The sequence below is a fragment of the Wyeomyia smithii genome, chromosome 1, assembly GCF_029784165.1.
Source record: "Wyeomyia smithii strain HCP4-BCI-WySm-NY-G18 chromosome 1, ASM2978416v1, whole genome shotgun sequence".
Lineage (NCBI taxonomy): Eukaryota > Metazoa > Arthropoda > Insecta > Diptera > Culicidae > Wyeomyia > Wyeomyia smithii.
In genome coordinates this window covers 70,976,071-70,990,464 of record NC_073694.1, presented here as the reverse complement: position 1 = coordinate 70,990,464, position 14,394 = coordinate 70,976,071, and the positions used below count along the sequence as shown (strand labels likewise).

The window sequence follows — 14,394 nt, the reverse complement described above, 5'->3', positions numbered from 1 at the left end:
GTGTGTATTTTCGAAGCATGGGTAGCTATTAACGATACAAAGCCCAAAATGTTTACCGAGTTTTACGCAATTAAGGGAGCGCATAAATCTTTACTTAGCAAGAGAACCGCAGAGGACCTCAAAGTTTTGAAAGTAGGACTAGCAGTCCAAAGTATTGAACAGAACAAGGTTCCGTTCCCTAAATTCCCTCATATACAAGTAAAATTGTCTATTGATCCAACTGTGGCTCCCAGGAAGATGGCTTACCTCAAAATTCCGGTAGCGATGGAAGACAAGGTCAACCAGAAAATTCAGGAAATGTTGGAAACCGACTTAATTGAACCCGTAACGGGCCAGCCGATTTGATCTCCCCGATGGTTGTAGTTCCAAAGGGAACTAACGATATCCGATTATGCATCAACATGCGATACCCCAATCAAGCCATACAACGGGAGCATTACCCACTGCCACTCATTGACACGCTGCTTAACAAGCTGAAAGGAGCGACACTGTTCTCAAAGATCGACATAACCTCTGCATACTATCATGTGGAGTTGCATCCAGCGTCGCGCGAGATTACTACATTCATGACGAGTACAGGTCTAATGCTGTTCAAGCGATTGATGTTTGGTATAAACTGCGCACCCGAGATCTTTCAACGGATTATGTGTGAAATGTTGGCTGGCATCGAGGGCGTCGTAGTTTATCTCGATGATGTGGTTATTTGGGGATCAACCGCTTACGAGCACGATGAGCGGCTACGAATGTTTATGGAAATTCTTGAAGAAAATCACGCGTTGCTGAATAAAGAGTAATGTTTATTCCGAGTAAAAGAGCTTGAAATACTAGGGTTCAAGGTCAGCATCGATGGAATCAGCCCTACTGATGATAAAGTTTCAGCCATCCGAAACTTTAGGATGCCAGAAACGAAGGAGGAAGTCCGAAGTTTTTTGGGTTTGATCATCTTCGTCGGACAATTTATACCGCATCTATCATCGAGAACTGAGGCCCTCCGAAAATTCATAAGAGGGGAAGTAGATTCTTTTGGCAACGAAAAACAGAAAGCTTTCGATGACCTTCGCAACGAGTTGTCCAGTACCATTCACCGCTTAGGATTCTATGACCCAAAAGACCAGACAGAACTTTACGTGGACGCATCGGCGGTGGGCCTTGGGGCGGTTTAAGTCCAGAGAGATAGTATGAACAAACCAAAGATCATCAGCTTCGCTTCAAAAGGCCTTACAAAAACGGAAAAAGTGTACCCGCAAACCCAACGCGAGGCCTTAGCCGTCGTTTGGGCAGTTGAGAAGTTTTATTCGTATTTATTTGGGATACACTTCACGGTACTGACTGACCATAAGACACTCGAATATATATTTGGAGGAAAACATCAGGAAGGAAAACGTGCTTGCTCTCGTGCTGAAGTCTGGGCATTACGCTTACAGCCCTATGATTTCAAGGTGGTGCATGTTCCTGGATCCCACAATATCTCAGACATTGTTTCGAGGTTGTGTCCGGACTCAGATCTTCCATTTGATGAAGCTTCGGAGCATTTCGTTTGTGGGATAGGTGAAGGACCGTCAGCAATAACATTGGACGAAATTCGGAAAGAAACGGATCTTGATGATGCACTTAAGCAAGTAGTAAAGTCTGGCCGATCGAGTCGAGGATCTTTTCAAGCTGGAAATTTTCTCGACTCAGCACTGGGGCACGGTGTGTCGTTGTACTTATCCTACACATACAAAATGTGCCAAAAACAATATCGATAACGAATTCTCTCAACTAATCTAGTTGATCGAGACCGCTATTAGCCCCCAGGCTAAGCGTGCGATATTGTTTTTTTGTTGTTCGCAATAACCGCATCATTCTTCCTTCGAGATTACGACAAAGAGCATTAAATATCGCGCATCGTGGACACCCGGGAGTAGTATCAATGAAACGAAACCTCAGAGAGAACTTATGGTGGCCTCAGATGGACCGTGATGTTGAGCATAAGGTACAAGAGTGTGCTGGATGTGCTTTAGTAACCTCGCAAGAACCCCCAGAACCCATGCAGCGCGAAGAAATGACAAATCGTGCATCGCAAGATTTGGCTCTTGATTTTTTTACAGCTAAAGAATACACAACCTTCTTGGTAGTTGTTGACTACTATAGCCGTCCGTTACTGAAATGAAATCAACAACTGCGTGTAAGACGATAGAGGTTCTGGAGAGTTTGTTCAACCAGCACACGTACCCGGAAACAGTTCAAACTGATAACGGGCCCCCATTTGCCAGTGAAGAATTTGCGAATGACTGTGTTAACAAGAATATTCGACTAGTGCACAGTATTCCATATTGGCCGCAGATGAATGGCCTGGTTGAACGACAGAATAAGGGAATCCTGCGGACTCTGAAAATTGCTCGTACGATGAAAGAGGATTGGCGGAAGGCGGTTGAAGAATATGTGTATTCGTACAACATCACACCGCACTCTGTCACTGGGAAGTCGCCAATGGAGTTGCTTACAGGTCGTCCTGTAAAAGACCTGCTGCCGTCACTACGTACTGAACCCTATTGGAATCGTGATGAAGAACAACGGGATAAAGACATCATACGGAAAATGCAGGGTTAACTATATGCTGATAAACGCCGGCATGCAAAGGTGTCGGATATAGCTGTTGGAGATAGCGTTATGATCAGAAACTATGAGACGGGGAAACTCGAGCCAACTTTTCAACCGGAAAAGTATTCAGTGATTCATAAAAGTGGAAGCGACGTAATTGTACTGAGCGAAGATGGCATCCGGTACAGACGCCCTGTGTCTCATTTGAGAAAGTATCCGACTGCAAGTGACCAAGATGAATCCGAAGATGGATTAGAGCAGCAACCATATACAACAGATCCTGTCGTGAGACCCGCCATCACAAATAAATCAGAATGGAGCGCTACTCATGTTGAACCTCCACCCACGAAACGTCTAAAGAGAATCACTAAAATGCCAGCAGGGTATGCTGATGAATTTGATTGATCTTAAGAGAATAAAATTAACATCCTTTTTTTTTCTTCGTATAGTTTTTTTTTCTCTTAGGGATGTAGAATAGTAGTGAACATAAAACACATCGTCTTGCCCCTTGTTCGGAAGAACTAGAGACGGTGAGAACAAGCAAGGTTTCAGCTTCAGGCAGAACAGTGGCGAACGTTACTGTGAGCGGACGAATAAATCGGTATCAATCGCGGAATTTGAGTGTCGTAAGCTAATCTGTATAAATTACAGGAAACCGAAATAATTGTTAATCCGGGGTGAACTCTACAGTTGGTTGAAAAGATAAGATCAATTCTGCCTAAATAAAAAGTTGCGAAGATGTTGTGCTCGGAATAAATGGCTCTGAACTGAACTGCCGAACATTCAAAATCTAATTATGATTTGTTTCCATTTTTTTCTCAATACTTTCGCCCATTATTTGACGCCCTGCGAGGATTGATTAGCAGTTGACCGCCTGCTTCGCTTGCGTTTTAATCCGCCTGCGATGGTCCTGAGAAAATTCAAAATGGCAACTGGGGCCTCTGAATATCATCCTAGTTTCGGAAATACTTATGTTAGGTGGTGTTTGGCCATTTTCTATGTTCTATGCAATCAGAAATTGCAACTTTAAACTGAAAAATGGCGTTGGGGCCGATTTATGGCCTATGTGTCCCATTCCTATTACGGAAATAACCATAATGAGTGGTATTAAATAATTTATGGAAACCGGAAATTACCTTGGATTTTTGAAAAAAAGTTTGATATCGATTTTCGGACTACTGGTATCATCTTGATTCCGGAAATTGGGTTGTTTAGCTATATGAGTTTTTTTATATTTTCTGAAATAGCTGCACTTTCTAAGCAAAACGTAATTTTCAAAAAAATTTTATCGTTACCCTTCAATTTCACGAATCACGAATTAAAACTGCTCGAAATCGCTACAATTACAGTGCGCCCATATAACAACTGTCATTGTAGCGATTTTTATTCTTCATTTTCAAATCAAAGGACAATGATATAAAATTTTAAAAAACTCGTTTTGCTCAAAAAATTACACTCTTTTAGTTGATATATAAAAATCAGAAATCCGTGAATAACTAAACAACCCAATTCTAATACTTGTTGGTATTTGGGGTCGATCCGAAAATAGTCATATTAATATTTGTTCGTTTTAAGCTGTTTTCCACAAGTCAGAGGTCGTCACTTGGAAATTTAAAATCCGTAAAAACCCATATTGTGAGGTATTTCACTTTGTTTCCAGCTCTGATTTTTTACAATCTGCGTTCAATAGTACAATAGTTAACATCATAAAATTACAATTTTCTGCATTTTATTTGACGCGTAGCTATATTTTCAAACAATTGCTGCCAAAACGAAGGCAATATATTAAAAAATAATCGAATTATAAGCATTTAAAATTACATTTTACACCCTCTTTAAAAAGCCTTCAGAAAGAAATCGTTCTGCATGAAAATATTCAGTTTGTTAAACCAAATACGTTTCGATTTTCATGCTGACTTTTGCCCAATTTATCAACTGGTTGAACATGTGAAACCACAGCTTACTGGAATGAAAAACAAAAAAATATATTCAATTGAGCGAACGGGAACTGAAATTTCGGTAATAAGGAAAATTCGTTTCGTTTTCGCATCGTTTTTCATTCTACCCGACAAACACCATTCCACGCTGGTTATTCTTACGTACAGGTAGCAGAATGGGGTGATGAATTATTTTGTCTGCTCTGTTGTGAAATGCGAAGTCATGGCGCTACACTCTGGTCTGGAAGCTGTCCGTCAATTCGACCGGACTTCAAATTCACTTGAGAAGCACACATTACCAAATATTTGTGGAATCATTGGTTGTGAACCCTCTTATTCTTCCAACATACTTCGAGCATCACACACTGGTACAAGGTTAGGACCCGACCACCAGCTGCATCATTAATATCGTTTGGTCCCTAATCGTAGCTGCCTTGGAACGGGCGAAAGGAACAGTCGGAAAGGTCGACCATTCTTCAATCTAGCTCGGCCTCCGTCGAGCGAACAATAATGAGCGAGAAACCCCAAACATCCGGCTGCAGAGAATAACTCCCGCTTTCTAGCACATCACCGGTTTACTTTTCAACGCGCCATCATCCTTCGAGTTCATCTTGTTATTTTTATCACCTGCCACCAACCACCTGTCGAAGAGGGAAACGGTAGTGGAATGGAAAGGAAACGAGAATTAACTTTTATCAATTCTCATCATCTGGTGCGAATCGGGCTTTCCATTGCGGGAATCTTGGGGAAGAGTTTCGAGGAATGTCTGCTCACTCAACCTTCGCCTACAATTTCCCCGTGCAAAGGAAATAAATGAAGTGCTTCGGATTAATACGGATCAGTGCGGTTTACTTTGGTCCGGAAGGTTTTATTTTGTTCGACCTAAATCGGTTAAAACTATGCTTTTAATTACTTAATTACTTATGAAACGCTGTTTCGCAGATAATAACCTAACTTCATAACGGTCGGTAAAATGGTCATTGTGATAAGTAAACGGGCATGCAAATAAAAACCTCGTACAAAATTGTTTCAATGCGGAAATCAGTATTTTCATCATTATGCCTTCCACCTGCGAAGGGTGCTTACACTATATTTTTCATTTGACGACATCGAGCATACAGGTCCCTCGGTGGTACACGTTCACAGGAGTCAATTTCCATGCAATTTGTCCTACACCTTCTTAGCAGTGGAGCACTCGGCTTCGTTGAGAACCGTCAAGCGGTCTCTATGCTGCTTCCGGATTGAGTCTTTCGAGTTGGTGTATGCACTTGGCGGGTGAACCCGCTGTATATAGCTTGGTACATGTGATTCAAGGGTATCCCGGAGAAGATCGAAACAATAAAGTACATTTTTTACACGGTTCAACTGTAACGAACTTTCCGTTTCCTGCACGTGTGGCGCTCCGTGTTAACTTAGGACGGGTTCTACATCAGCTATCTTTTAGCGGACTTGCGGGACACATAGGATCACAGCACAGCAACAGCAGAAGGAGTTGTTTTTCTAGGTCAAGAAAGGCACAATAAAACTAATCATGAATGAAAAAAAAACAAAAACATTCTTTCCACTCAGCGTGTGCTCTTCTACAGCTATATTGTGCTGAACGTTGTACTGTGTATGGCATGTTAACATCGGAGAGGGTTGACGGTTTGAAATTGAAAAGTGTGTTGAAGCGGAAGAATGAGCTGAAAAATATATTTGTTGATATTGTTAAATCATTTTACCAGTTAGAAATGTGCCTAATGAACTTATGAAACGCAGTTTGCAAAGTGCCTGATAAAAACAAATGCCTTCTTATTTAAAACTTTTGTTTATAACATGGTCAAATAAATTGTTTTTATTATTTTTTTAGATTTACTTAAGAAGGTTCATCTCTAGTAATAATTTCGAAGCCAAGAAGGACAAAAGTAATGAGGCCCAAGCACAATTTAACCTGATTTTGATGAGATATCAGGTAAAAAGGGACACCCTAAGGTTCAATCAAATAATTTATTAAGATGATGGTTTTTGCAACAGTCATAAAAATTGAAACTATCGATCAACTGTTGTTATTATTATGTTTAGTACCAGTAAATTTCCGCCAGTTACCATGTGTTTTATGTCCTTATAAACTAACTTCAAAATAGGTATGTTTTTTTTCACATGATTCGGCAAGATGGATACTTTGGGTGGGTGAGACGGACACTAAAATGAGAAATCTGGATGCTTAGGCAAAGGTTGAAATACGTTCCGTATCCTCTTTTAAGGTTAAGTGATGGTCTTAAACTCTCCCAGCTGGTCTCGAGGTACGATGCTGGCCTAACAAGCCAGTCGTCATAGGTTTGAGTCTCGGTTCGGGAGAGACGGTTAGTGTCAGTAGGATCGTACCGCTAGCCCCGCAATTGTCCTGTACACGCAACAGTTGGCTGCGAAGTCTGTGTACAATAAACAGAAGGTCGAGTTCCGATACGGAATGTTGCACCAAGGCTTTGCTTCGCTTTGCTTTGCTTTGATAATCTTAAATAGAGGTTTCTTGGTTAAAAAAAATTTTCGTCCAAACGATGTCGTTCAATTTTTAAAACTGGTCGTTTTTTTTTTCTTTTTGACGTAGGACTACGTCTTACTTCGATGGGGTGGCGTGCTGTGAAAAGTGTAACGGAAATGTGTCTCCTTCTTATGCCGGTTGTGTTACCACCACTGGAAGGGTTTTTATCACCAATGTCGAAAGGTGAAGGTTGTCTCTAACTAGTGGTATAAAAATTGGCATATTGGCAACCCAAAATCTCCTGAAATCGAAACGGAAATCGAACCAAAAAAATATGTTTTATACAAACTCAGTGCAAAAGCACAGGCGCATCCAAGATCTGTTATTATCACTTCCTCCCATTTTGGCAGTACATATTTTAGATTATAGAAACAGTGATATTCAACTGAAACAACAATACTGGCAACAAAAAAATGGCGGTTATAGCGGTTAAGTGAACTCTATGTCATGCGCACGCACCGAAAAATATTTAGGTAATTGCTACCGTTGTGAGATTCGAATGGTGAGCTTATAGACGGATCGGTGAACCAGCTGGAGTGGACCTGAACGAGCAGTGAAAGCACATCCATGATGCGGTTAGCGAAACAGCGCGAAAAGTGATAGGCATGACAACGGAAACCACGCGTAGTGGGTGGTTCGATGCTGAGTGCCTAGAAGCGAGAACCGAGTCTACGCCAACACGTTAGTAGCAGCTAATCGTGTAACGCGTCAGATGCGGGAGAAATACCGGGAGGCAAGAACTGCCGAGAAGAGGCTTCATCGCCGTAAGAAACGTGAGCACTACGATCGCGTCCTCGCGGAGCCGGAGAATTGCTTCACCAGGCACGACACGAGGAGCTTCTATAGAACGATCAACGGAATCAGGAACCAGAAAGTGCCAGTACCTGCCATGTACAATGACAGGGAGGGGAACCTGATTACCGATAAATCGCAGGTGGCCAGGCGTTGAAAGCAACATTTTGAAGTGGTGTTGAACGGTGAGTAAGGTAAGAGAGTCGTCGAGGTGAACAGGATAGAAATTAAGGAGGACGGACAAGCTGTGGACCCTCCAACATTGGACGAGGTGAAGAATGCTTGCAAAGAGCTAAAGAACGCTGGGAAGAACGGCTTACCGGCCGATTTTTTTAAAAATGGGAGCGAGCGGCTGTGTAATGCAATTCACCAGATTATCCTAAGGGTATGGTCTGAGGAACAACTACCTACGGACTGGTTGGAAGGACTCATATGCCTTATCTACAAGAAGAGACATAAGCTCGACTGTAGTAATTATAGAGGAATAACCCTCATCAATTCCGCTTACAAAATTCTCTCCCGTATTCTGTTCCACCGACTGAGGCCGTTGCAGGAAGCCTTTGTTGGAGAATACCAATGTGGTTTTCGATGGGGGCGATCTACAACGGACCAGATGTTTACCTTGAGACAGATTCTCGACAAGTTTCGAGAACACCACTTGCAGACGCATCATCTGTTCATAGACTTTAAGGTGGAGTACGACACAGTGATTAAGAGGGAAGCAGCGAGATTGGGACTTGTCATTAACTCTGCCAAAACGAAGTACATGGTAGCTAGCAGAGAGCGTGGGAGTCCCCGTGGTGTTGGTGCTGAGGTGGAGATAGATGGGGAACGATTTGAAGTGGTTGACGAATTCGTTTATCTTGGTACGCTTGTGACATGTGACAACGATATGAGCCGTGAAGTGAAACGACGAGTTGCAGCTGCGAACAGGGCTTTCTACGGACTGCGTAACCAGCTAAGGTCCCGTAGTTTGTAAACTCGCACAAAACTAGCGCTGTATAGGACGCTCCCGGTGGCCCTTCACGGACATGAAGCATGGACGCTGAAGGAAACTGATCGACGAGTGCTCGGAGTTTTTGAGCGTAAAGTTCTACGATCGATACTTGGCGGTAAACTGGAAGACGGAGTGTGGCGCAGACGCATGAATCACGAGTTGTACCAGGTATACAAACATGCTGATATAGTGAAGGTAAAACAGCGGGGCAGGCTTCAGTGGGCTGGACATGTAGCCAGGATGCCTGACGAGAGAGCCGCCAAAACTATCTCCAGTAGAGAACCAGGAAGAAGCCGTCGACTCCGTGGTAGGCCTCGCACGCGGTGGATGTGCGCGGTGGAAGAAGATGCACGATCTGCTGGTGTACGGGGAGACTGGAGAACGGCCGCCCAAGACAGAAGAAGCTGGACATCTCTAATTCGTTCGGCCCTGGACCGGTAAACGGTCCGTTAGCCAAAAAAGTAAGTAAGTACGACACAGTGAAACGCAACGAGCTTTTGCTTTGGCTTTAGCTAGAACATGGTTTCCCAACAAAACTAATTAAACTGTTACGTGCGACGCTTGACGGTTTCACATCATGCGTCAGGACAGCGGGCGAATTTTGGGACGCGTTTGTGACGTTGGATGGTCTGAAGCAAGGTGACGGGCTCTCGAACTTGCTGTTCAACATAGCTTTGGAAGGTGCAATACGAAGGGCAGGTGTGCAGAGGAGCGGCACCATCATCACCAAGTCTCACATGCTTCTGGGCTTTGCGGACGACATTGATATATTTGGTGTTAACCGTAGAGCAGTTGAGGAAGCCTTTACGGCTCTCAAAAGGGAAGCTGTGAGAACTAGACTCAACATAAACACTGCCAAAACGAAGTACATTGTGGCTGGCAGATAGCGTGGTAGTTCTACGGGTGTTGGTGCTGCGGTGGAGATGGATGGGGATACTTTCGAAGGTCGTTTGTTTATCTTGGTACTCTCGAGACAAGTGACAACGAGGTGAGCCGCGAGGTTAAGAGGCGGATTGCGGCGGCGAATAGGGCTTATTACGGATTGCGTAGCCAGCTTAGGTCCCGTAGCCTACAGATCCGTACGAAATTTGCGCTCTGAAAGACTCGGATCCTCCCGGTGGCGCTTTACGAACATGAATCGTGGACGTGGAAGGAGGCCGATCGAAGAGCGCTTGGGATCTTCGAGCGTAGAATCCTGTGATCAATACTCGGAGGCAAACTAGAGAAAGGGGTGTGGCCCAGGCGCTTGAATCACGAGCTGTACGAAGTATACAAACACGTTGATATTGTCAAGCTGATGAAACACGGCAGGTTACACGGATGGCGGATGAGCGACCGGCAAAGATAATATTTAGCAGAGAACCAGATAGAGGCCGACGATTTCTAGACAGACCGCGCACGCGCTGGATGTGTGCTGTCGACGAGGATGCCAGAGCAACGGGTGAAAGGAGAGACTGGAGAGTTGCAGCCCAAGACCGAGTTTTGTGGAGACGTATTCTGGATTCGGCATAGGATCTTAACGATCTGTCGCCATAAAAGTAAGTAAGTAATGGTGAGTTGACAACCTGGAAGGAGTGTCTAACTTAGCTCTGGTCTTCACAAGTTCCCATCTCACACCTCCATGAGTCATACGATCACATTAGACTGCCAGATGAAACATGAATACAACTGGTTGGTGTATGTTACATAATGCTGTCATCCGACAATAGCCAAATGAGAAAGTGTGACGCGGTAAAGGAAATGCTTCGCCAACCTGAGCGTCTGTTCACTAAGATGGTGCAGCTCAAAACAGCGTCTGTTCTTTATGTTATGGGCGGCTAATCAACGTCCTGGTGCCAGCAAGCGACTCTGAACAGTGCTGCCACGATCCGGCGAGACTGGGTTGGCCTCACTAGCCCGCCGTAAAAACAGTCAGTACAGGAAGCAAATAATGTTAATACCGAGCGAAACAATCGGCATAAATCAAGGCAATGAATCAACGATTGAAAACATGGATCATAGAACTGCAGGTCTCTTAATTTGTTGGGAAAAACCCGCAGGAGAAGGAATTCAGACCGGTTATTGGAAAATTCAACGCAAACCGGCTCATGAACGAAAACGACTCATTGACTTCGCCTCCTCCAAGAACATGGCCCTACGTACTACCTACTTCCAGCATAGCCTCCCATATCGGTACACTTGAAGATCACAACAGCAAATTGAAACATAAATCGGTAATATTTTGATTAACAGAAGGCACTTCTCGGAAATTATCAACGATCGAACCTGTCGTGGCGCAAATGTCAATTCTAACGATAATCTTGTGATGGGCAAATGCCCTAAAGACTTCGGTTATCAACAACATCCGCAACCTTCACCCACAACGGTATGGGCTAGAGCTACTTGAACTCCCCGAAGTCGCTATTGGGTACGTGCGGATGAGGGAGAGTTACCGAAGACCTTCTGGAGGACTGCTGAAATACTGTGAAAGCAGCCATTACCAACGCAGCGCAAGCTGCTGTTGAATTCGTCGAGACGAATCGAGGTAACGGCTGGCTCGACTTCGTCAGAACAGTGGATGAGAAAGACATACCGCCCCCCACGATGAGTAAAGTTGAGCATGCTATCAAGCAGCTCAAGAACAACAAATTAACTGGAAAGGATGGCATCACATCGGAACTTGTCAAGCTGGGCCCGGATAGGCTTTTTGTCTGCATCAGCTGGTAGTTGGGATCTAGGATACAGAACAGCCACCGGAGAAGTGAAAGAAGGGAGAAAATACAAGACGAGCATCAAGTTGGATTGTCAGAACTACCGAGCGATCACGATTCTCAACGCAGCCTACAAAGTACTATCCCAAATCATTTTTCGACGTCTCTCGCCGCTAGCACGAAGGTCTGTTCGAAGTTATCAAGCCGGTTTTGTAGATGACCAGATACGAAGTCCCCACGCACCACCTGTTTATCGATTTTAAGACCACTTTCAACACAAGCGACCGTGTAGTGCTACAGTGATAGGCATAAATAAAAGCCCACCTTGAGTATTTAGAAACATTTCCCGGTTTCTGGACTTTTTTATAAAAATCTGCAGCCGTCATTCCATACGATTGTTCGTCATTTATCACTTTCTCAGGTAATCAACAAGTTTTGTCATTTTTGTTGGATTTTGTTTACTCACTTACATGACCTCTTGAATGTGTGCAAAAATGTGTTGACAAAAATAAAAGCCCACCCCAAAAAGTTTTTGACGTTGGATTAACGTCTACATCGAAGTGAGGCGCCTGAATTTGAAAATCTAGTAATTCAACCAGGGAAAACCAGGGAAAAGTGGTCAGGTCAGTCATTTCTTTTCAGAATTTCGAGGTTTTGGCATCAACCGATCAGAAATTCTTTTACGGTTGAATTTATGTAACAAAAATAACCTATTGTGCGAGATACACTATTGAAAAATTGATAAATCACATCGATTGTCTAAATCATACCGAGCAACCAATCACCACCTCTCTTCACAAGCACAGTCGACATTAACGGATACAACCGATCTGACTTTGTAAACAGTCTCGCAGCTTTCAACCAATAACGAGCTCGCTTTCGGTAGCTGCAACAGATGTTTTAAACACCGTTTTAAGATGCTTCTTTTATCATTACCACTAAACAGATTCTATACACCAATGGCTTGATTGATAGGGAAAATATTGCGCAAGATTGTCATATAATAATTTAAATATGTTTTCGATACTAAACTAGTTAAAAGTTGTGTTAAAAGTCGTGCACATTCAACCAATCACAAGCTCGCTTCTCCCTTGCTCGCGGATGGATTTTTGCTTTGGGCTATATAATAGCCTGCGTCGTCTCATAGCAGTCATCAGTTAACAAGTGGCAGGCCACTAGAACGGTCCTGAATAATCATCAGCGGTGGCTGATTCCAGTGGCGAAACTGAGCTGCAGCAGAACCAGAGCGGTGGTATCAGGCAGCAGCGGCGGAGGTTGTGGGCAGCTGCATTTCTTCATTCAGTTCGGTTCCCCTTCGATCTGAGTTGGACCCCACCAGCGGTAATCCAATTCAGATATCGTTGGGTGAAAACAGCCAGAAACTGCACGAGCCAGCACCACCACTAGGAAAGCTACCGCCATTTTGTGTGTGTGCAGTGTGCACATATAGCGTACGTGCATCTGCCTAACTATGAAATTTGCTATGATAGGGATGATAGCTAACCAACCCATGTGTATCGATAGCTAGAGCTGTTTCGTGTGTATGGCTAGCTATAGCGTGTGTAAGACATAGCATGTGTAGCATATTATGGCTATTGCGTGTATATTTTCAGCGTGTTTCCGGTAGTTATAGCGTGTGTGTGGATAGCTGCTGCGTGTGTAATGATTAGTTATAGCGTATGTATAGATAGTAATAGCACATGGTTGGATAGCTTATGCGTGTGTATAGATAGTTGTATCTAGCCTCCCCAGCTGGTCTCAAGCCTAACAAGCCAGTCGTCGTAGGTTCGAGTCTTGGCTCGGGAGAGACTGTTAGCGTCAGTAGGATCGTAATTGTCCTGTACACTTAACGGTTGGCTGCGAAGTCTGTGTATAATAAACAAAGGTCAAGCTCCGAATCGGAATGTAGCACCAAGGCTTTGCTTTTTTAGATAGTTGTATCGGATGTATGGATAGGAATAGCGTGTGTATGGATAGCTTAAGCATGTGTGTATGAAAAACTATAGCTACAGCGTGTGTATGAATAGTTTTAACGTGTGTATAGATAGTTATAGCATGCGTGAGGATAACTCTATCGGGTGTTTATCGAAGATTATTATTGTTATTAAAAATATTGAAACGTCTTAACGAACACAGTTGTGATTTTGATTTTACAGCAGTAATTTTAACTTCTTCAGCCAGTCTTTATTCATCGAGGAAAAATTACCGCCTATGAATGATCAACACTTATTTACTAGAAATTTCATTCAGATCAAAAAAGGGTTCTTTTGAGTATCATAAATTATTCGTAAAAGAATTGCAAGTTTTCTCAATAAGCATTCATTCAATTTTAGTTCTTGTTTCTCGGTGCGCGGTTTTGATTTTGTTTCTCGCACACAGAGAAAGAAACAAACTTGTCGCTATCGTGAAAAATAACAAAACAATTAGAAATGTTCTAAATTTCAATTGAAGAAGTTGAGATATTTTCCTGTCACTCGCCAAAACCTTGATAACAACTGCCGAAAAGCGTGTAATTTAGCTCTTGAGCAAGATCGCGCCAAATCACCGATGGTCGAATATCGACCATTTTTGATTTGAATGAAACTTTGCACACGTATTTGGCTTAGCAAACTGCGCATTTTCCACAGATGAAGCGATTTTTCACACCCATGAGTTACATTCTAAAAGGGCGTATGCCTTTTGGCATAGGTTTTATTCGAAGCATTGTAGCCCAGAAACCGTTGGTTGTATAGAAAAACTGGCTGAGAATGAGTTGTAGGAAATTAAAAATGCACCATAAAAAAAATATACACAGTACAAAAAAAATTTTTTTTGACCAAAAAAAATTAAAAATAAACATTAAATTTCAATTTAAAAAAAAAGAGTTGAACTTTT

The 14,394-nt window shown here is 43.0% G+C and overlaps 1 protein-coding gene across 1 annotated transcript; it reads left to right on the top strand.

Moving 5' to 3' along the window:
• The first annotated feature begins 353 nt into the window (after positions 1-353).
• On the top strand, positions 354-794 carry LOC129716815 (uncharacterized protein K02A2.6-like). The gene has a single exon (XM_055666649.1). It carries the CDS (start codon positions 354-356, stop codon positions 792-794), a length of 441 nt encoding a protein of 146 aa, XP_055522624.1.
• The last annotated feature ends 13,600 nt before the right edge of the window (positions 795-14,394 follow it).